The sequence below is a fragment of the Phyllostomus hastatus genome, unplaced genomic scaffold, assembly GCF_019186645.2.
Source record: "Phyllostomus hastatus isolate PE091 unplaced genomic scaffold, TTU_PhHast_1.1 phas_contig_80, whole genome shotgun sequence".
Classification (NCBI taxonomy): Eukaryota; Metazoa; Chordata; class Mammalia; order Chiroptera; family Phyllostomidae; genus Phyllostomus; species Phyllostomus hastatus.
The window spans coordinates 38491753-38513682 of record NW_025333960.1 but is presented as its reverse complement, the minus strand read 5'-3'; the positions used below and the strand labels follow the sequence as shown (position 1 = coordinate 38513682).

General features: G+C 43.7%; 1 protein-coding gene across 2 annotated transcripts in view; it reads right to left on the bottom strand.

The window, feature by feature from the left end:
• Nucleotides 1-7055: 7055 nt before the first annotated feature.
• The window catches only part of KATNAL2 (katanin catalytic subunit A1 like 2), a 62566-nt gene continuing 47691 nt past the window's right edge, over nt 7056-21930 (bottom strand). For both annotated transcript variants that reach the window (XM_045850106.1, XM_045850107.1), the window contains exons 13-16: nt 21422-21532; nt 8615-8777; nt 7703-7805; nt 7056-7196 (exon numbers count right to left, since the gene is read on the bottom strand). In XM_045850106.1, the coding sequence (XP_045706062.1) occupies nt 7057-7196; nt 7703-7805; nt 8615-8777; nt 21422-21532 (517 nt within the window). In that variant the 3' untranslated portion in view covers nt 7056. The remainder of the gene's footprint in view (nt 7197-7702; nt 7806-8614; nt 8778-21421; nt 21533-21930) is intronic.

Genomic DNA, 21930 nt, shown 5'->3' with positions numbered 1-21930 from the left:
GTGAGTGAGTGAATTTGCCGTAACGGATGTTGAGAACTAGATTATGTGCTGCACTATTCCCAGCACGGATGACTTCTTTTTCTCTTCATTAGCCAGAGATGACTAATTTAAATTTAGAACCTGATTTTAATTTAAAATAATATTTCCATTAATAACCTATTCATTGCAGATACCTATTATACTGTGTAACAGTTGTTTTGGAAATTTTATGTAAAATTAAAACTATCAGTATTTTACAGATGTTTTAATTAGACATTGTTATTAACAGGAACAGTGCAGAAACTAAAATCAAGCCTTTAATGTCTTACAGACCATGCATTTTTGAAGTTAGTGTCCACCAGGGTCCTATTAACTGTACATTTGCAAGATTTCATTATTTTTGCCTATGACACTATGGGAAAAATCTTTTAGAAGCTATTGGGACAGATTCAGGCTTTTATGTACTTGGTTACTACAGCTGTAAAATGAAATCTCGTCTGGTTGCATGGATTATTCTTATGTTAAACCCACCAAAATGAAGGGGACTAAGTAGGTAATGATTTTCCTAGTGCATTTGCATACTGTGATAATCCTGGGCCTTTGCAATTGTTTTACAGGACTCTTGGGCATTGAATTATTAGCATGTAATTGTACATCATTGTAGTGTTCACCTTATTGAAGCACACACTGATGTTAATGAGCTTCGGGTTTTGATGCTTGTTTAGAGATCAGCTTGGCCTTAGGTGGGGGGAGCAAAGCTGAGTAAATGGCAGCTCCTCTCCTTTTGGTGGTTTGGCAAGCACTTTGTTCTTGTTTGTGCCGATGCTCCAACTCGGTCCTTAAATGTCCCAGAGTAGAAAAGATAGATGTGACAGGGCCACCACCCCATATCAGAAGGGGAGTGGAGTGGCAGAGAGCATAGATTTGGGAGCCTGAGCAGCAAGCACATAGCTAACTCTGTGACCCTGGGCAAGCTAGCCTCTCATGCTCCCTTTCCCTTATCTGTAAAATAGAGATAATGATCGTGTCCACTACCTCGGCTCGTTGTGGGGGTTGAATGCATGATTCGCATAATAAGTACTTAGAACAGAATCAGGCAAATGCTAGTTATTGGTCATGGGGAAGAGGTAGCAGGAGTGTTCACATTTAACAATCTGGAAAGGGTTGGTAGAAATCACCTCTGTAGTTTGTTCAGTGGGGAAAGTCTTCCTGAGAGTTTTAAAAAAGAGAGAGAAAAAGAGGGATCCCAGTGCACTGAGACTCCCTCAGAGCAAAGCCGAAGCCGCACAGAGAGGAGAGCTCAGCGTGCAGGTAGGGTGCTGCTTGGTGCCTGGCGGGTGGGCCACGTTCAACTTTGGCCTGTTAGCTGGGCTCCTGGGTCAGTGATTCTTTCTCTGCTAGTGGCTCTGTGCTACGTGCCAGGCTAGGAAACAAGCATGCAGGAAAGGGATTGAGCCTTTAGGAGCCTTACTGCTTGAGGAGCCGAGGAGAACACACAAGACTTGATGAAGTTGAACACTCCATCCCTCCTCCGCGATGCCACCCTGGCTGCAGGGTGGAAGGAGGTGTTCGCTCCTTCAAGCCCGTGCAGCACTCGTTAGATCACACGTGGGGCTTCACGCGTCTCTTTTCCCCACCAGACAGGGCCATTGTCTTGTTTTTAAAAAATACCAGCTACAACACAGATAGTTACTGAACCAACTCAGATGGTTACTGAACCAATAAAAAACTAGCTGTAAATATTATAGGAATTTAATGCTAGAAGGTATAGCTGTGGGGAGGAGGGAGAAAATAAGATTCATTTTAGACTTGTTGCCATGGGGAAGCCCCCTTAGACACTTGGAAGTAATGGATCTGATGTTCTGGAGACAGGTTAGCGCTAAAGCAAAGAAGTACGCGTCACCGGTGGTCAGGAATTAAATAGAGTGACAGGAATGGGTGAGATCACTTGAGCGTAACATCCAGCCAAGAAAAATGGCTTCTCTGCTCTCCTCTATTCTGGTTTGGCCCTGTGGGCCATTAAAATCTCAGTTTGATATTTTATTGATTTAGCAAACATTATATAGGGCTTGCTGACCACCTGTCCACAGTAAGGTTCATGAGGATAAATAAAAATCTTGGTTTAGATCCAGGTTAATATAAACATACCCGGCTCAGCTGGGTGGTCTTACCTTGGGCCTCATGAAGGAGATTTTAAATCTAAACTATCTAAAGGATTTTATTTTCCATCCCTGCCATTTAAAGGGCTACCTAGTGGTACTAACCTCAAGGACAGCGTTTGCATCAAGTTTACTGTAATACTGTCCTGGGCCGAGAAAAGGGACCAAGTCACAGCTTAGGACTAGAAAGGGTGTTTGAGAATACCCATCGTCAGGAGATGTTATTGAGTATCTGCCGTGAGCTAGGTGCTGGCTAGGTGCAGAGGAGGACGGAGCACCGGACCAGCGAGGGGACTCATGGTGGTTGTGCCCACTGCCTTCGGGCCTCCAGAGTCAGCTGGTTGTGCAGTAGCTCTGGCTACCTGCCTACCATCCTACATCTGTCAGAGCTGATTGTAACGTCTAGGGAAAGAAGGGGAGCTCCCCCTAAGTGACAGCTCCATCAAATACCTGTGCAGTGAATGGCTGTCAGAAATTCCCTTGGGACCTCTCCCTTCATTTCACACTTAAATATTACAGTAGCGTGTTGGACAGGTAAGTCAAAAACAGGGCTGTGTTTAAGTGGTTTTGGACGAATCGTTGTTCCTGTCACATGAAACTGGGAAACTTTGGGGATCTATAATGGACAGTTTTAAAAATTACACTAATCTGTTTCACTGAAAACTGCCTCAAGCAGTGGAATCCCTTTTTCATATGCAGTTGTCTGCACAGAGCCGTTCTGCATTATTGGGTTTCTTTGGCATAAATCACAGAAGTCTTTTTCAGCATAAATGCACAGGCCTTTGCTGACTCCATAGAATGCCAGCTGTCAACGGCTGCTACCCCAAAGCATGCTGCTGTCTTATTTAAGAGGCAACCAGAACAAGGTGCCCAAGCCCCAGAAAGTATCATAATTTAAACTGCATATCTGTTAAAACCAAACAATTTTGAATACCTTTTTTCAGTGCTCACCTTCACATCATACACAGCACTTGTCTGTTTCACTGGCTGATGTGCCTGAGAAGATCAAACTATTAGTTGCCCACTGTGGATAAATCGCTGAGGAAGAGAGAGCAGAATGTAGCTCCAGGTCCTTAGATGCGTATATTCTAGCTGGTAAACTGATGCATATAAAAATAAATCTAACGGGCCACAGGGCACTGACAAGTTCCAGACGGTTGTGTAAGTCCTCAGAGAAGTGGTCATGTGCAATGAGCTAAGTAAGCACTTTGGCCTGTACCATTTTAAACAATGTTTCATTCATTTAATAGCCATGAAAACAGTATCACAACCATGGTGTTAATATTTGAGCAGGGCATACAGATGAAACATACAACTTAGTACAACAGAGATACTGATAAGTGATGAAGATGAGTAAAGCTGGTAAGAGTGAGGGGTTATTTCAGATGAGATGAAGTGTGGGAACAAGCCAGAATTCTAGAGGCAGATAGTTAACCTTATTGCCAAGATCTGACTCGGGTATCTCGAGTGCAGATCAATTACTGGTTTTCCTGGGAAGAGAGGAAGATCTGGCAATGTTAGGTCCAGATCCCCACATTCAGCTGGGGCCGAGTCACTGCTGTGTCATTCTAGTAGTTTTGGCTCTCCCCTCTTCCCCCCAGTCCCCACCTCTTCCTTGTCTTACACCCAGCTTACTTCACTCAGGTGTTACTGTGTTCCAGGGTCCTAAAGGAATCTGAGTTGTGAGCTCTGCTTTAGAAGAAAATACCACATGTTGGATTAGGTTAAATTTTCCTCCAGTAACTAACAGGCCAGTCTCCTATAGCCCTATAAACTTAGATAGGCTTTTAATCTTCTTAAAGAAAAAACATACAGACTCTATAAACAGAGTAGATTCATCGTGTATGTGCTCTCTTTCTCAAAGCCCCGCTAAAATAAGAGGAGAAGAGTAAACCACAAGGACAGGCCACAAGAGAATGGTAGAGGAGACACACATGGGGGAGAGGGCACAGAAGTTTGGAAGGTGGTGAGTGGATAAAGTGTTGCTCACTAAAACCAGTGCAAAGAAAAGAAGCAAAATTCATCCTGAAGAACCACCTCAGAGACAAGGTTGGGAGATACGCGGTGGAGAGGAAGCCAGGCGTGAGGCAGGGCTGAGAAGCAAGGAAATGGTTCAAAACCAGCAAACAAGACGGGTGGAGCCCCAGACCCTCCCACCCTGAGCAGCCCGATGAGCGCCGGCAGCCCAGACAGGAGAATGGAGGTGTACTTTCTGATAAAGTAAAACCGTGATAGTTAAGGGCTTGGGGACAGTGGGCATGGTGGTGGATGCAGGGCTGACCATGGGAATTAGGTATGTGTCTGCTTATACCAAGTGGTCCTCAGATCCCTTCCCCTTAAAAGGCCAGCACCAGAGAGCATGGGGATGGAACTGAAAATTTATCTGGTATGTGGCCATTTGGAAAATAATACTGATGGCGAGCTGACAAATCTGATGATGTGTTGGAGAAGAAAAAAAGGGTACTCAGAAAACTAAGCAAATGAAAAGCAGGTGGTGGGGGGGGCGGTAGTTGTCAAGGAAAGACAAAACTCACCAGAAGAGAAAATGTAACCCTGATTCACTAGTTGGCTCTGCAGTGAACAATGTACAGTTCCCATAGAAACACAGTTCACAGTTAATGTGAAATCATAGCATAACTAGTGGGTGATAGGGAAACGTGTTAGTGTGGTAGGGACAGGGCAGGGATGAAAGCTACATTTTATTTCATCTAAAGCAAGAAATTTTAATGTATAAGACTGATTTTTAAAAAACCACTAGAATAAAGCATGACCTGAAAGTATACGTGCGTAATTATTTGGAGACAGACTTTGCAAAGGAAAGAGGAGAGAAGGATTGAATATGTGATTGAACCAAGGTGAAAGTATTACAAGGATGAACTTGGAGATTCCTAAAAGGCGTGGGGGAAGGAAGTGGAGATAAGTACACGGCAGGCTGTGTAGGGGATGGGGTTGGACGCGGAGGATTGCATGGATTTACTGTGAGGGATGGCGAAACCACTCTTAACCTGGACTGGAGTCAGGAACAGGCAGTAAGCTACACAGGCCCAGATGTGTTCTTTCTAAGGATGCTGGCCACAGGACTGTCTCCTGTCCCTTCACCTGTTCACCGGTAACTACACGTGAAGTGCAAACTCACCTACTTCCCAACCACAGCAAATGAACAACAGTGGAAGTTCCATCTAATTGGGATTTTATAACATCAGAAAGGATGGCGGCATCCACAAGCAAATGGACTAACAGCACGAGAAGTGTCAGCTGGCAGCCTGACCAGGAAAGTAACCCAAAAGCACAGAAAGCAGATGTTAGACATTGAACAGCACAGCATTCTGGGTCCATGTAGTCAGAGGCCTATTCATCTAGGTATCTGTAGAGCAGCAGAGTGTAATGCCTAATGATCATGGAGTTGTTCAGCATATCCTAAGATAAAATATCTTCGTTGATTTCAAACTTGTTATATAAGGTATGTTTTAAAATTGACTGCATTTTTCCATGACTGCCTTTTAAGAGGCATTTGAGAATATTTCGCTCAAAATAATACACCCCAAATGCTTTGTTTTTGTTTAAAAGGGTCAAGTCCTTTGGACTGTTTAGCTATCCAAGATGTCCCATTTCCTGGAGGTTCTCTTTGGAGGAGGAGCCTGCCTCGCAGAGATGAAGAACACAAGGCAAGGAAGAGAAAAGAGGGACTCGCTGTGGATGAGTTCCAGTTGGGAATGGGGATGACGTAGTGGAAGCCTTCCAGATCTATCAGGAGTTGAAAGTAGACGCTTCTCAGAGTGTGGGTTTCTGAGGGAAATGCTTCTAGCTGTTTATAACCCGTAGGAGATATGGAGGAACCTAAGGGCAGGGAATGCTCAGGATTACTGTTCTAGAAGCTCGGGTACTCCATTCTAAGCTTTGGATCCAATGAAGTGCTGTGGTTATAGAAAGAGAAGGGCAGTGCATATGAGACACCAAGAGTCAAAAAATGTTATTAGGGCCCTGGCCAGTGTGGCTCAGTTGGTTGGAGCATCATCCCATAACTGAAGGGTTGTGGGTTCGATTCCTGGTCAGGGCACGTAGCTAGGTTGTATGTTCAGTCCCTGGTCCAGGCTCATGTGATCCCGGGTCTGGGCATGTACAGGAGGTATCCAATTGATGCTTCTCTCTCACATCGATGTTTCTCTCCCTCTGTCCCTTCCCCTCTCTCTAAAAGCAGTGAAAAATGTCCTCAGGTGTGGATAAAAAAAAATTGTATTAGGGGTCAGAACTCAAAACTCTCAAACTGGTAGCTAGTGCTGGTGATGTGCTAGTCACCGCTGCTGTTAGCACTAGACTCAAAAAAACAGTCACCTCCAGAGGTGGTCGAGTGAGGCTAGCCTGGTAGGGGTTTGCTGCTGATACAACTGGTGGAGGTCAGAATTAGGGAGGGCTGACAAGATTCAGAATATTGTCAAAAGAAAGAGACTCTGCATTTCCTCCCCACTCCCACCCTTAGCCACCCTTGAACTCTCAGCAGGTCAGATGGTCTGTCAAGCTTAGTGTACACCTGGCTCCCCCACCCACAACCATTCTGTGCACTCCGGCCCAGTTTTCCTAACTACATCTTCTCCTTTAAAATGAAGACACCAGTCGTAAGTGAGGAACACCGCAAGAAATTGTTCATCGAAATTTTATGGAGTCCAGTTGCAAGAAAACTCTCTACTGCATGACCTAATAGCACACATACCTGTCATTGAAATCTTTAATATTTTGCTGACATCAATATGAAACATTAATGAAAATATCTCAAACTTCCAGAGCAATATACTTGTCCAAATTAATTCAGTCTTCAGGAATAATTTTTGTTTCATTCCAATCATTATGTTCTTCCACTTTCGCTAATCAACTAGAAGGCCCCTGCGGTTGCCTTTGTGGCCAGGTCAGAGGAAATGGGACTTCAAACAGACTCGAACTCACTTTGCCAGGCTGAGTATTTCTGAGTCAGATTCTTTGCTGAAGGCTTGGTGTGAGCTAATACATCCAAGAAGTCGGCAGTGGTCACTGTGTCCAGCTGGATCCCAGGTAAATCGCTGCTCTCTGGATAGAAACAACAGTAAACAGCACAACGATCGACCTTGAGGGGATCAATGCTCCTGAAATGCTAATAGGCCCTCCTTCAAGGTGATGCATAATGCAGCATTGTTAATGGTTGATGCAGAAAAGGCAAGGCTAAAGAGGGCTCGGGAAAAAATTCTTTAATGCACAACTCAGCCCTTGAAGCCCAGACAAAAATATGTGACTTAAATGTATCATCAAAGTTTTATTTAATATTTATATAGTCCCGCAGTGGATCCGGCCTAACATCATAGCGTGTCAGAGAAATAAAAACCTGAGCCCTGAGGATCTTATCATCTTGGGGGAAAATTGGTCCAGAGCAGAGCACCAGAGGAACAGGTTTGAGTGTATGCAGGACGATTCGACCAAGATCCTGAGCAAACGTGGAGCCACCAAGATCAGGCGCAAGGCTCCATCTGCTGGTGAAAGTTGGATTTTTTAAGCCAAATTTCCCTCCCAACGCTCCTTTACAGGGATCCCACCTTTACCTGACTGGTGACTTTCAAGCGCGTTGAAGATCTTCCTCACAGGCCTCATAGCTGCCTCCCTGCATACCAGCTTAATGTCCGAGCCCGAGTAGCCCTCAGTCTCCTGAAACAGCCCAAACCAGCCCCTGGTCAGCAGACAGGACGCTGGTGGTGATTACGTCCTTATGGGCAGGACCCAGGGTCAGAGCGCCTGTTTGGTTTCTGTATCTGGCCCGCATGGACACTGCACAAAGATTCCCAGATAGATCGTGCTTGGGGGCATTAAACAACTTCCTAACTCCATGCAAATACACATGGTAAGATGTTGGTGGAGGACTAGACCACCCACATTAGCCTAATGGTGACCCCGTGCCAAATCCAAGGATGATCACATTTAGCAGACACTTTGGTTTTTGTGAGTAAGACCAAAGCTGCCTTGGAGGAACCTCAGTGAGCATCAAGTCTGAATGTGTACTCAGAGGAGGCAACGACAGCAGAGACGGTGAGGGCAACAGACATGTACCTAGAGCGTTCGCATTTATGAAAAACTTTCATTTAATCATCACGGTAATTCCTTGCAGTGTACCGGTTACCCATTTTACAGACAAAGTAGCTGAGGTTCAGAGAGTAGGTGATTCCCCTGACATCACACAGCTAGTAAGATGCTGGCTGGGCCAGGATTTGACCATCGGTTCTCCAGGTCTAAACCCTATGCTATTCCCACTATACCGCCTTGTTTCTCTGCTTGAATATTTCCAAGTGGCAGAGAGCTTCCTCATCCTTTCATAAAGAAGAGGCCAGTTGCATTGATGGGGAGCTTGGGTCTTTTCTAGGTGACTCAAGGAAGAGGCTGGGAACAGCTCAGGAGAAGATTCCGCCTACAACTGACATGTGGCTGCTCGGCCTCCAGATGCCTCTCCCCGGGCAGCTTACCTGGCTCAGCACGCAGTAGTCCAGCTCCGTGCGCAGCTCCAGGGCTCTGCTCTTGCTCACCGGGGGCAGCCAGTGGTGGATCATGGCCTGCCTGGCCTCCTGGCTGGGGAGATCGACCAGAATCCTCTTCTCCAGGCGGCGCAGCATGGCACAGTCCAGCTCCCTGAAATCAGGGCCGAAACAGGAACTGATTGGGACAGGAAACTTAAACTTCCTCAGCAGCAAGTACAGTTCAAGAAGGATTTTGCACTGCAGGAAGCAATTCTGCATTTTCACTGTCACTCTACATGTACGCCTGAATGGATAGGACAATTATTTAATGTTGTTTGGGAGGAAGAATTGGTTTAAAAAAGGATAAGAAAGAAAGTACATCCTAAAAATAGTTTATGTAAAGGTCATTTTAAGTGACTTAATTTGGGGGACAGTAATGTAACAACCAAACAAGGAGCATTTTCATTGCAGTTGTAACATGAATTATTCAAGCTGATCCTGCCAGTGAGTAAATTACTCCAGACAATAATTTGGGCACTCTGGGAAGTACATTCATTCTTCCGAAACTCTCATACATCCTGGAGCGAATGAGTGTCTCACTCCATTGCTCCGGCGAACTCAGCCAGTGCCCCTTCCAGGGTGCCCAGTGCAGACGCGGCTCTTCGGCACACTCGCCACGCTCCTTCCTAAAACACCACCAGGCCAGGTTCATGCAGTTTTGCATCTGCAGGCCACTCCCCTAAATTTCTTAATATAAACTGTTCAAACAAGTAGCATAAAACAATGAATATCCATCTACCCACCACCTCGATTCAACAACAGTTAACATTTTGCAGTATCTGCTTCCTATCTGTTTATCTAGCTAAATTATTCCCAAGTAAATTATATCATGAAATCCCACCCTTAAATGCTTTTTCTGGGATTCCCACAGTCCCCGCCCTGAAAAACCATTGTCTTACATAGCTGCAGTACCACTGTGGCACCTGACAGAACTAACATTGGGGGCATGAGATGTCTAGTGCTCGTTCTGTACTAAAACCTCTCCAGCCATGTCAAAAATATCAATAGTTTTTCCAACCAAAATCCAATCAAGGATCATGCACTACATATGGCTGTGTCTCTCAAATTGCACAAGGGACCAGCCTCGCTGCCCTAGCTCCTTTTTGAAAGGAGGGAGCTGGTTGTAGAATGTCCCACATTCCCGATTTGCTTGATGTTTTCTTCATGGAATCATGCAACTGGCTCCTCTAGCCCGTGTTCTGTAAGATTGGAAGTCAGATCAAAAAGCTTAATTATTAGAATCAGGATGAACATTTTTGGCAAGTATATTTGTAGATGACAGTGTATTCATATCTATTATATTGGGATCCACCTGTTGTCTCCCCATCAGTGATGTGGTGTTTAACCCCTGGGATCGTCTGGCGACAGTGTATCTCTCCATTGTAAAAGAAACCTCTGCAAGTAGTAAGTATTCTGTGTACAATACTTGGACGTTGTGTGAATACTTCTTTCCCCAACCCCTTTCCTCTAGTGGTTTCAGCATCTGTTAATGGTCTTTGAATCAATTTTTCATGAGAGATACAAAATGGTGATTCAAATTTTTAAAATTCTAAATGTATTATTTGGAATTATTATTTAATATAAAGCTTTCCCCCATTTACTAGAGCTCTTTGGTTACCCTGAATTATCATTCCTATTATCAATAATATATCATTTTGAGGGTAAGTCTGCAAACTATTTGTTAAAATTACAAGTTCCCACAAGGACAGATACCATTTGTTTGCCCTCCAAGCACAGAAATTCGGAAGTGCCTTTGTGCCAATCCGGTTTAACCATTAAAGAAGACTAATTATGATAACACGGTCGCCATATATTTCTCTCTCATAAAAACACTGAGAATATCCAAAACATCCTTCCATTTTCCCCACTGTCACTCTGAGTCTAGGTCATGATATTTCCTTTTGGAATGAAGAAGAGAAAACACCCTTCCAGGAACACATCTGAATTCTACACTGGAGTGACCAGATTTCTTCGAAGGTTGTGTCTTCTTTCCCTGTTGTTCTCCCAATCCTGAGCTGCGAGTCCGCAGTCCGGGGGCTCCCGGGCAGCAACCACAGTCACCGGTTTCTCATCAGCCTCACCCCATGGAAACTCACCTCACATCAGGGACTCGGCCACCTCTTCCCAACCCCGACAGCGACATTAATACTCAAGGCGCAGGGTCAAGGAAACTTGGCAGAATTCTAAGAGACTTTTTTCATATTTGAATATTAATAAAAGATAATGTTTAAATTAACACTCACTAGATGGTAGGTACTGTTTTAAGCATTTTACAGCTATTAATTCACTCAATTCTCATGACAACCCTGTGAGGTAGATCCTATTATTATCTCCATTTTAAAATGAGGAAACTGAGGCACGGAGGTTGAGTAGCTGGTTTGAGGTCGGAAAGGTAGCGACTGACAGCACTGAATTTGAACCCAAAGAGTGAGACCAGGGAGCCCGTGCCTCAGTCACTGCCTGCCGCCTGCACAGGCACTGCCAGGTTCACTCCCGAGGCACATCACGGCGCACTCTCAGAACCCAGGGAACAAAGGGAGGATCATAAAAGCTTCCAGAGAGAAGGATACAGATTATGCACAAAGGATTAACAGAAGACTTCTCATCAGCGACATGCAATATTAAAAGGAGATAAAGCAACGCCTTCAAAATTCTGAGGAAAAATCTCAATTGAACTATTAATTAAGTTGGTAGACAAAATAAAGGTATTTTCAACATGCAAAACCTAAAATATTTTATCTTCCATATGTCCTCATCAGGAAAGTACTGGAGGACCAGAAGGAGACAGTAAACCAAACCAAAGGGCCACGTGGGATCCGAGAAACTGACAGTCTGACACAGAGAAGGAACTCCCCAGGATGATGAGGTGAGGTCCCAGGGTCCCCTCTCCACACTGGGGGAAAGAGGACAAGCGGTTCCATCTGGGGGTGGTGAGAAGGCTCTAGAAGACGTGTCTCCAAGAAGGTGAAACTGGCGGAGTACCTGGGCATGTCTGAATGAGTCCAGAGGTGATTTAGACAGCAGAGAGAGGTGGCTCAATTAGCGGGAAGGGAAGGCGCGATGCGTCGGGGGAGGGAAAGGAGAAAGGGCAGGGGAAGATCTTTTAATAGAGAAAAGAAACAAACTCACATTTTAGGAATTAGTTCATTTCAGCAATTTAACCACCTGTCCAGTGCATTGTCACTACCAAGTCTCCAATATCCAGACATGAATAAGACACACTCCTACTTATCGGTAAATAAAGGCAAGAACAAGGAGGTTTGGGGCTTGAAGTGCAGGAGAGTTGGTCCCGTAAACATCAAAGACAAGACTTGAGATCAGACTGAAAATCAGGAAGGGAGAGTGAGTAAGCTGGGGAAAATGGCAGAGCTTTGGTGACCAATTGCCACAGTTTTCCATGGCCTGTCCCTGGACGAATCGCCCCCGGCTGAAGAGGCAGGGGCGTGCAGAGGGAAGGCGCTGCAGGGGCGCCTTCTGCTCGGTCTCCCCGTTCCGTCCACAGTGACTTCATGCAGAGGGAGGTGGGAAAACAATCCCTCGCTATCGATGTCTGTATTGATCAGCTAATGCCCTAAAGCAAGAGATTTACCTCAAAACTGCCTGTGGGCACAAAATAAGTGCAACTCTCTGACAGCAGGGCGTGATGAATGCACTTTTAATGACATCAATAATAATATAATCGTACAAGGGAGGAAACAAAGGACAAATGGAATGTACCCAGGAATCATTCTTTATGCCAATATATTTATATGAAAAAATTTAACTTGTCGCAGCCAGAAAACTCTCCCTTCAGCTCTTACACTTTGATTTTTGACTAGTTATTCTGGCTTCATTATTCTGGTTGTCTGGGACTTCTGTCACCTCAAAGGGCAAATGCAACCAGTGAGAGTGACATGTGAGATACAGAGACGGTTGACAGACTTCGGGCCCCGGCCACTGAACCCACGCCCGCTGGCCACCTGCACAGTGTGTGTGGGCTCTACGGCCTTGCCACTGAGCATGTGGGCTCTGATGCCAAACCTTCCTCAGCCCCTTAGTTTGTCTTCCTGCAAAGCCACGTGCTTTCTGGGACAGAGATCATTCCAAATTTTACAGAATTTGGAAACCTAACATAATTCTAGTTCACTCATTCAATGGGTCAAACTATCAGCATGATCGGAGAAAAGCAAGGTTTTGTAAGCAAAGTCTCCGCGGTACATCCATAACCAATAAGAAATGTGTGGCCATGGCAGTCCTCGAAGAGCCAGCGAAGGAGCTGTAGTACTCTTTGGTAGATGGTGGGGAGCCGATGAACAAAGCACTAAGGTCACCTCCTTTCCCACAGCAAGCCCTGCATAAGCTAGCTTCCCCCTGCATTTCCCGCTGGGGCCAGCTTCACCCTGGAGCCCAGGGGATGCATGGAGCCTTTGTGGACAGTATGGGGGTTACATCTACTGAGCTCTGCCATCACATGCATACACTCCATAGGAATATTGTACCAGAGGGGAGTGGATTCCTATGGGAAGAAGTAGTTTACCTAGGTATATTTCCACTCATTCTCAGTGCAGCAATCTCTTCAATTTTATGCCTTCTCCTAAATATTAGTATTTGGGGTGTTTTTTTTTTTAATCTAGAATTTGGTCATACCAGGTGTCTGATTTTTAAGAGGGATAATGAAATTTCTAGCCGTTTTGCAAATAGCAAGGAAAAGGTGAGTTTCAACATGCTTTACACATACAATTTGCACACCTTATTTGTACCAACCACCATCGAGTTCAATAGATACCTAAAGATGGCATTTGCCTTAATGGCCCTGTTCAGCATTTTGTTTCCCTCCAGATTCCTAGGTGTGAGTTTTTGAATACTCAGCGATCGCCGTGGGTCAGGTTAGCCCTCATTGTGCTCACTAAACACCTCTGATGTGACTGTTACTTTAAGCGATGATATTAACAATGCAACATGTGTCATCCTTCTCATCGCTCATGTACACATCCAGCGACTCAGACGAGCTGTTACTTCTTGCTGCCTTCTTGTCCTCTCTGTGATGCTATAGATCAGGGAAGGGGCTCCTTGGAGGGGAAGCGTGGAATAGACAAAGATGCCGCATGCCATCTCGCCACTGAGAAGCGAGAAAACGATGAGCCCCTTTGAGACAGACTGGATTTGTCTGGGGAAAATGGTAAGTTAGTGAGCAACAGAGGGTAGCCTAGTGCCGGAATATACTGTAGACGAGAACTACCACTGCCCGACCATGAAGAGTTTCTTCAGGAGTTTTAGGGCTGGGCTTTTACGTAGCTTCATATGATTTAGTTATTCCCCCCAGAGGGACAAACTGCTTGAATACGATACATTTATTCCTTCACGTAAGACTATGAAGCCAGTATAAAGGTCTGTTCTGATATTCTTGATAAAAATACACCACTCCCTCAGAGAAGAACTTGGGCAATATGTAGCAAGGAACTTAAAAAAAATCTATACCTTTTGATACAGTAATTCCACTTCTAGAAATCTGTTCTATAGTGATAACCAGATTTTTGTCAAAGATTTTTTTCAAGGATGTTTGTTCCAGTGTTATTTATGACAGAGAAAAGTTGGGAGCATTGTGTATGTTCAACAATATCCAATTTTTGAGGATTATTTAATGGCACTGGAAATGTTCTTAATAAAAGCAGGACACTAGTGGGAATACAAAATGTACAACCTTGGGAGTATAGAGGGAAATCTGGCAATCTCTACTATAATTTCACACACATTAACCCTTTGACCCAAAAATTCTACTTCCAGGAACCTACCCCAAAGACACACTAAGTGTATCTTTGCAAAAACACAAAGTGGCATATACACAACATTACTCACTGCAGCACTATTTGTAATGGCAAAGGAGTGGGAATAACCCGAATGCCCACAGTTAGGTTACTGGGATAGATTACAACATGCACTAAATGGCACATACGTAGATATAAAGAAAGGAAGAAAGAGTTTTCTGTATTTATTCAGGAAGATTTCCAGAATATTTTATTAAGAAAAAGTCGATATGCAGAACAATTTATATAATATGTTTTCTTTTCTGTAAGTAAACCAAGGTCAGTTAGTCTTAGAGTTCTTAAAAAAATAAAACAAAACAAAAACCTCGAGAGTTTAGCTGTGGAGCATGTGACAATTTATATCTATATGATGTCTGTCAATTCCTATTGGTACTCCCATGAGTCTCAACCAGGGGGTGACTTTGCCCACCCCCGGGGACATCTGGCCATGTCTGGAGACATATACTGGTCATCACACTGGGTGGTGGTGCTACAGGCTCTGGTGGGGAGAGGCCAGGGGTGCTGCTCAGCATCACGCAGGGTCTAGGACAGCCCCCAGACAAAGAGTCACCTGGCCCAAAACGTCAGTAGTGCTGAGGTTGGGAAATCTGAATTAGCTTTTCCTTCTTAGTTAGGCCAAATCTGTACTATTTTCCTCATCAAAATGCTATAGTCATGATGTCGTGGCTGGTGTGGCTCAGTGGACTGAGTGCTGCTGGCCTGTGAAGCAAGGGGTCAGTGGTTTGATTCCCAGTCAGGGCACATGCCTGGGTTGCAGGCCAGGTCCCCAGTAGGAGGCACGTGACTGACAACCACACATTGATATTTCCCTCTCTCTCCCTTCCCCTCTAAAAGTAAATAAATAAAATATTTTTTTAAAAGTGTTATAGTTATGATAGTATTGGTTTTATTACTGAGAAAAACATATCCACACAAATGTAAAATGGATTTACATATTAGGAAAAATGAATATTAATTATATTAAAATTGTTAAGAACTAAGGGTTTCACAATTAAAGAATACATAGAATATAAAATCAAAGAATTTAACTAAAAAGCTTGTACTCTTAAATTTCAATGGGAAATACTAGTATAAAACCACTATTTGCCTCTTTTGAAAACCAGGTACTATGGTGTATACCTGAAACTAATACAAAATAACATTGAATGTAAACTATAATTGAAATTAAAAAAAAATTTTTGAAACCCTCCCCACCCCAAAAAAACAATGTAGGGGATATTCCAGTTATTAAATGGGATGCTGTGTTAATGGATATGATTTTTGTTGTTATGCTTCACAATTTACATACATGATATACTTACGTGTATCAAATGTTTCCTAATTAAAATTTTTACATAATTAAACAATAAGAATTTGAAAGAACAGGCACCCAACTAGTAAGAGTGGTCATCCTGAAGGCTGGGGAGAGGATTATGGGGGACTTTTATTTTCTATTTTATATAATCTAATCATTTAAATCCTTCAGAGTAAATCAGTTACAGTTTGTATTTGGAAAAACAAAAGGCCAGTAAGGTTTAAAGCCAGAAGAAAGAAACCTAAAAATTAAACCATTGACTCGGCGACCCATCTGGAAAGACGCAGAGGGCGGTCTGTCCACCGAGGGCCCGAGGGGGAGGGGGAAGCACCGACGGACTGAGGCAGGGGACCTCGTCATAGAGCTTCCTGCCTCTGGCCCCTTGGGAGCCACACTGCCCGTGTTGTGTGCAAGGGATTAAATATTTTTGTAAAACAATGTGTGTCTAGCTCTGTCCAGTCAACAGGCCAAGAAGTAATGATAATCCGGTAGCAAGGAGCACCCTTAGCTGTGGGACTGTGACTCTCTAAATAGCACTTCCCACTAACGGGACCAGGGCTCTGCGAATCAATGGCGAATCCCCGGGCTGGACAGAATGCACACGTGGAACTTAGGTCATCTTGTGCAAACAACAAAGAAGCCTGGCCTTAGTCACACCTAAGAGCAGGAACACTAAGAAATGGAACCCCAAATTCCACTTGGGGTAAAGTGACTGTTGGGAGGCCATGATCAGTCTCCGCCACACCAGTGTGGGGACAGAGAGTTTAGCCCCTGGATCTGCACGGTGCAGTATGGTGGCCATCAGCCACATGTGGCTGCCGGACCCCTGAAATCTGGCTCGCCCACATCGAAATGTGCCGTAAGTATAAACATACACTGGATTTCAAAGGCTTACTATGAAAAAAAATAAAGTAATATCACAATATTTTTATATTAATTACATATTGAATTGGTAATATTTTAGATCTATTGGGTGAAATATAATGTTACTAAAGTGAATTTTATGTTTCTTTTTATATTTTTAATGTAGTTACTAGAAAATTTTCAAGGGTTTTGTGCCTCACGTTATATTTCTATTCAACAGCACTGCTGTAGAATAACCAGTGACAGTGTCTTCTGAATGCCTCCAGGCGTAGGAAGGAAGAACAGACACTGGAAGCTGAGTGAGAGCAGAGGGAGAGAAAGGGGGCAAACACGTTCAAAGGGGAAAGACGGGAGAGAGGATGGAAGGGGCGAGAGAGGAGGCGGGGAGGCAGGCAGGCAGACCTGACTCATCACTACAGAACAGGAGAAAATATCTACACAATATGTATCTGACAAGGGACATGAACATACATAAAAGAAAATATATAAAACAAATCTTATAACTCAGTAATGAAAATACAAACTTGAAAATGGAGAAAGAGTTTTGAAAAGATGTTTCTCCAAAGAAGATACGCGCTTGACCAACAAGTGCATGGAAAGATGCTCAGTATCACTAGTCATCAGAGAAATGCAAATCAAAACTAGTAAGATACCACTTCTCATCACTAGAATGGCTATAATCAACAGTACAATAATAAAGGCTGATGAGAATGTGGAGAAACTAGAACCTTCACCCATTGCTGGTAGGAATGTTAAATGGTGCAGCACTTTGGAAAACAGTTTTGCAGTTCCTTAAATAATGAAACATAGAGTTACCATGATAATTCTACTTGTTATGAGAATAGGCAAATTTATAGAAACAGAAGGTAGATCACTGGTTGCCTAGTGCTGTGGGCAGGGGGGTAGGTGATTGCCAACGGGATAGGGTTTCTTTGGCGGGTGAAGAAAAATGTTCTAAAACTGATTATGGTGATGGTTGTATGACTATATAAATAATTAAAACGATTGAACTGGACACTTTTGAATGGTATGTGAGTTATAGCTCAACAAAGGTTTTAAAAAACTGATGGGGCTATACCTGACAAGTCGGTAGATCCGGGTGGAGGGGTGGAAAGAGGAGGGAGTGAGAGGGAGAGAGAGAAACACTCACTGGTTAGCAGTGGATGTTGTTAGGGCACCAACTCATGACTCTACAAATCAAAGAGAAAGAATCTGACTTTTCTAGTACAGACTATATTTCAGGGTAACCAAATAACCCTATTGGATGAGTGAAAATTCTATTATAGAGAATAATCCCAGCTGTCAGTTAGAAGGAATGATAGACTCATACCCCTTGTGAATCTTGTCAAATAAGTGATTCAGGCAAAGATCATCAGTACATGCTAAAAACCATTGATAGGTATAGGAGACCATTCTGCATGGCGTAGGCCCCGCTCGCACTCGGAAAGGCCAGTAGAAAGCAAGGTCTGATGCACAGGACCCACGCTCACGGATAGGTTCTCCTGTGGGGAATCAGGCCTGCATTGTACTTGGGCCGCTTTGAGGCTTCCTTTTTGCTAAAACTTTCTCACCCTGAATTGAGGCAGCAAGTGCTTACTGTAACTCCCTAAAGGCTATGCTAAACCTCCCAAGGATGGAGTATAACCGGTTCAACCACTTTTCCCCTTGGTCTGCAACATTCTTCTCTTTGAAGTAATTAGCAACATTCTTTCCTTTGTTTTCTGAAAAAGGAACCACCTAAAGTGAACCTGTGCATAGCAAGTGAGGACCATCCTCAATGTAATGTACCCATAAAAGCAATAAAAGCTGGTCAAGGCAAGGGTTGGAGCACTCTCTTGAGAAAGTGGCTGTGCTGTCCCTTTTCCTCCACAGGACTTTGGAGGTCCGTGTGCATTTGTCTCATATGTCATCCACAATGTCTCAGATCCCACGAGCCAGGGTCCGCATCAGATAGGACTGTACACCTGACTCCACTGACCTCTCTTGGCATCACTCAAAGCCAGACAACGGCACATTCCCTACCTCTCCGTAGATGCAATGCAACGTGATGTAGGCAGCATCACCTATGAAACATGTTTGCCAAAAATTACATTGATTCTGAATCTAATCCATCTAACTTTTAGTCTAGAGTGATTATAGGGGTAAGGAAAAGAAACTAAATACTACCATGAGGATACATCGAGCCAAATCCAGAAAGTTGAGACATTCTGCAGGACAACTTTCCTGGCAGTCAAGTTAGTGGCAAATGGGGAGAGTGGGGGAGGAGGGGGTCTGTCTGTTCTACATTTAAAGAGAGTTAAAAGAACAACCAATTACGAAATACAAACTTTGTTTGGATACCAGCTCAGTGAATCAATTGTAAAAATACATTTTTGGAATATTGTGGGAAATCTAAATATAAACTATTATAAGATATTAAGGAAATAGTACTAATTTTGTTGGGGTTAATGATGGCATTGTGCTAATGTAAAAAAATGTCTTTATTTTTAAAAGATGTGTACTGAAGTATACCAGAGGGCACCCCCAAGAAAACAGAATTACCTTCTGGAGGGCGGGCCCCTTGTAGTACAGGCCTCCCCCACCAGGTGAGTGTTCCAGGAACTCATCCATATCAGTGTACCAGCTGGTGTTGTGGTGAGAAGCTGCGTTTGGTTTCAGTGCATTTTTTTTCAAGACTCTTTCTGCACATTTGCCCATTTCATGATGGGTGATTTATGAGTGCACCTGCCCACACCGTGCTGAGTGTTCAGCAGTTTTTGACCAAAATGGCATGACCCACGGTCACCACCCTCCCTATTCAGGTCTCATCCTGAGCAAGCTTTTTGTTTCCCTGGATGAAAAAAGTCCTCAAAGGGAAACATTTTGTCAATGTGGAAAAGGTGAAACAAAAAATGGCATAAGCACTAAAAGGCACCAAAATCGATGAGTTCAAAAACTGCCTTAAGCAGTCTCAGTAGGTGCATTACATGAAATGGAGAGTACTTTGACGGTGACTGAAGTTTAGGTATGTAAGAATAAATACACAATTTTTATAAATAAATTCTGGGGTTTTTGTGTGCCCCCCTCATGTATGTGAGAAATAACAATCTGGATATAATTTAATATATTTCAACCAAAAGAAGGGGGAGGCAGGAATAGATGAAATCCATCTGGCAAGATTGTTAGTTACTAAAACTGGGAAATGGTGGGTTCATTGTGCTGTGTTGTCTTCTTTAGTGTTTAGAGTTCTTCATAATAAAATGTTTCTTTAAACCCCGGCTGTGCTCAGGGATATATGAGTTAGAATATATTGGTTACAAGGTGCATTGTAGCAAAGCAATCTGTGATATAGAAGAACCCAAGCTTAAAAGCATGTGTGTACTTGCCACTTGACATTTTGAGGGGGGGTTCTTTCATTTGATTTTTGATTGTTTGCTAGTTGCTGCATCTTGTTCTCCTCCTCCTCCTCCTCTTGCTTATTCTGCCTCTCTGAGCCATTTTATTTGGGGCTTACCAAAACTGGTCACCTTAGGGAAACTGTGGCAGCACAATAACTTTCTCAACAAAGCCCTTGATGTCACTGGGAGTACAGGGTTCTCTGTTCCTCCAGAAAATGTGTAGGTCTCTCTGGGGGCACAGACCTTCCAAGAGCCACAAATGAACTTACTGTTTCCACACAACACCCCCTGGGACACAAGTAGAATGTTGTGATTGACCATGTTTCAAATGGATGAAGGAACACAGGGTCGTTCTCAGAAGGATTCTGCAGTCACATTTAAATGACACGCCTCTGTTTGGACCGCACCTTAATATTGTCTATAAATAACCTGTATCTTCAAAGTGTAAGTGGCTGATCACCTTAGCATGTTAGAGAACATCTTATGGATTTGAGGGGAGGTCGAACCAAATTTAAATTGTGAGCATATTGAGAATAACAGATCACACAGGAACGCCATGCTCTCTTCTCAGTGACTCCCGCTTTGGGAGCCCGGGCGGTCAGCATGCACTACAGAAGTTTCGTGTCTGGTGTGGAAGCAGAACCGGAAGGACATAAGGAAGAAGAACAGGGGTGACATAAGAGCATCACAAGTTCAAGCTCTGTTGCAAATTTGCTGTTGACTTTGGGCGGATTGACCTCCCTTGACCTTGGCACCCCTCTGTCTTATGTTTCACCTGCATCTCAGAAGACATGATGTAGGTGAGAACATTCTTGGAACTATGAAGAGAATATAATAATTTTTAAAATATACTCTCCACGTAGATATTGTCTTTCCCTAGTCAACATCTCTTACTTTCCAATTCCACTTCCAGAATTGTTCTTAAACCACTCTGGGATACAGCTTGAATAAAATACTCCGGGAGTAGATTGTATTTTTAATTAGAGATTATTTAGCTTCCTATTTACTGTGCAACATTAAAGAGAAGATTTTCCTCCTAACTTAAAAAAAAAGTTTAATTTTAATACTGTTAAAAACATACTATTTCTGAAATACCTTTGAGTCCTGGAGATTTTAGCATTCTATAGTTCTCTGCCAAAGTGCTGTTTAAACACAGTAGATAAATTGTCTTTAAACTCAAAGTGTTCATTTTAAATATTGTCAGTGGTCACCCTGGTCTGTGTTCCTTCTGTTAGGGTGGATTCTTTCACGGTACACATATCAAGGATTGAGGACTTGAACAGGAAAGCCTTCGGATTAATCCTTCGGGGCAGGAACCAAACCACCAGGCGTTGCCCGAAGTGGTCAACATAATACTCTCATCTGTACTCAGTGGCTCATGAAAATGCATGCAAAATGTACTCTCCAAATCTCCTACCAGGGCAGGTTAGACGCTGCTAAGACGAACACGAGATCTTCCGAGCGGGCCAGCCCGTCCATCTGCACCAGTAGCTCTGTCTTCATCCGAAGGCTCCCTTCGTGCTCTCCCCTGGACAGAGACAAGCAGGTGAGGTTCTCCCCGGGCAGAGCCTCCGCCTCCAGGACAAGGGACAAGGGACAAGGGCAGCACTGGCGATTGTGGGGCGGGTTCTCGTCTGGCAGCCAACCCTTTCCCTGTTCTCAGGAGCTACGCCTACTAGAGATGGAGAAAACAAGCCACTTGGTATTATTTTCCCAAAGAGAGTAATAGAGTAAATGAATACAATGAGGACTTTGCGAGAAAAACCGAAGCTCGGCAACGAACTAGAAGATGACCGGAAGCAGACGGGTGGCCACTGGGAGATGAAACGCCGTGCGGCTCTGTCCACCCGCGGCACTGTTGGCCCTTTCGCAAACGGCGTAATTGAGAACAATCCTTTCCATTTAGATCGCAGGCATAAAACAACT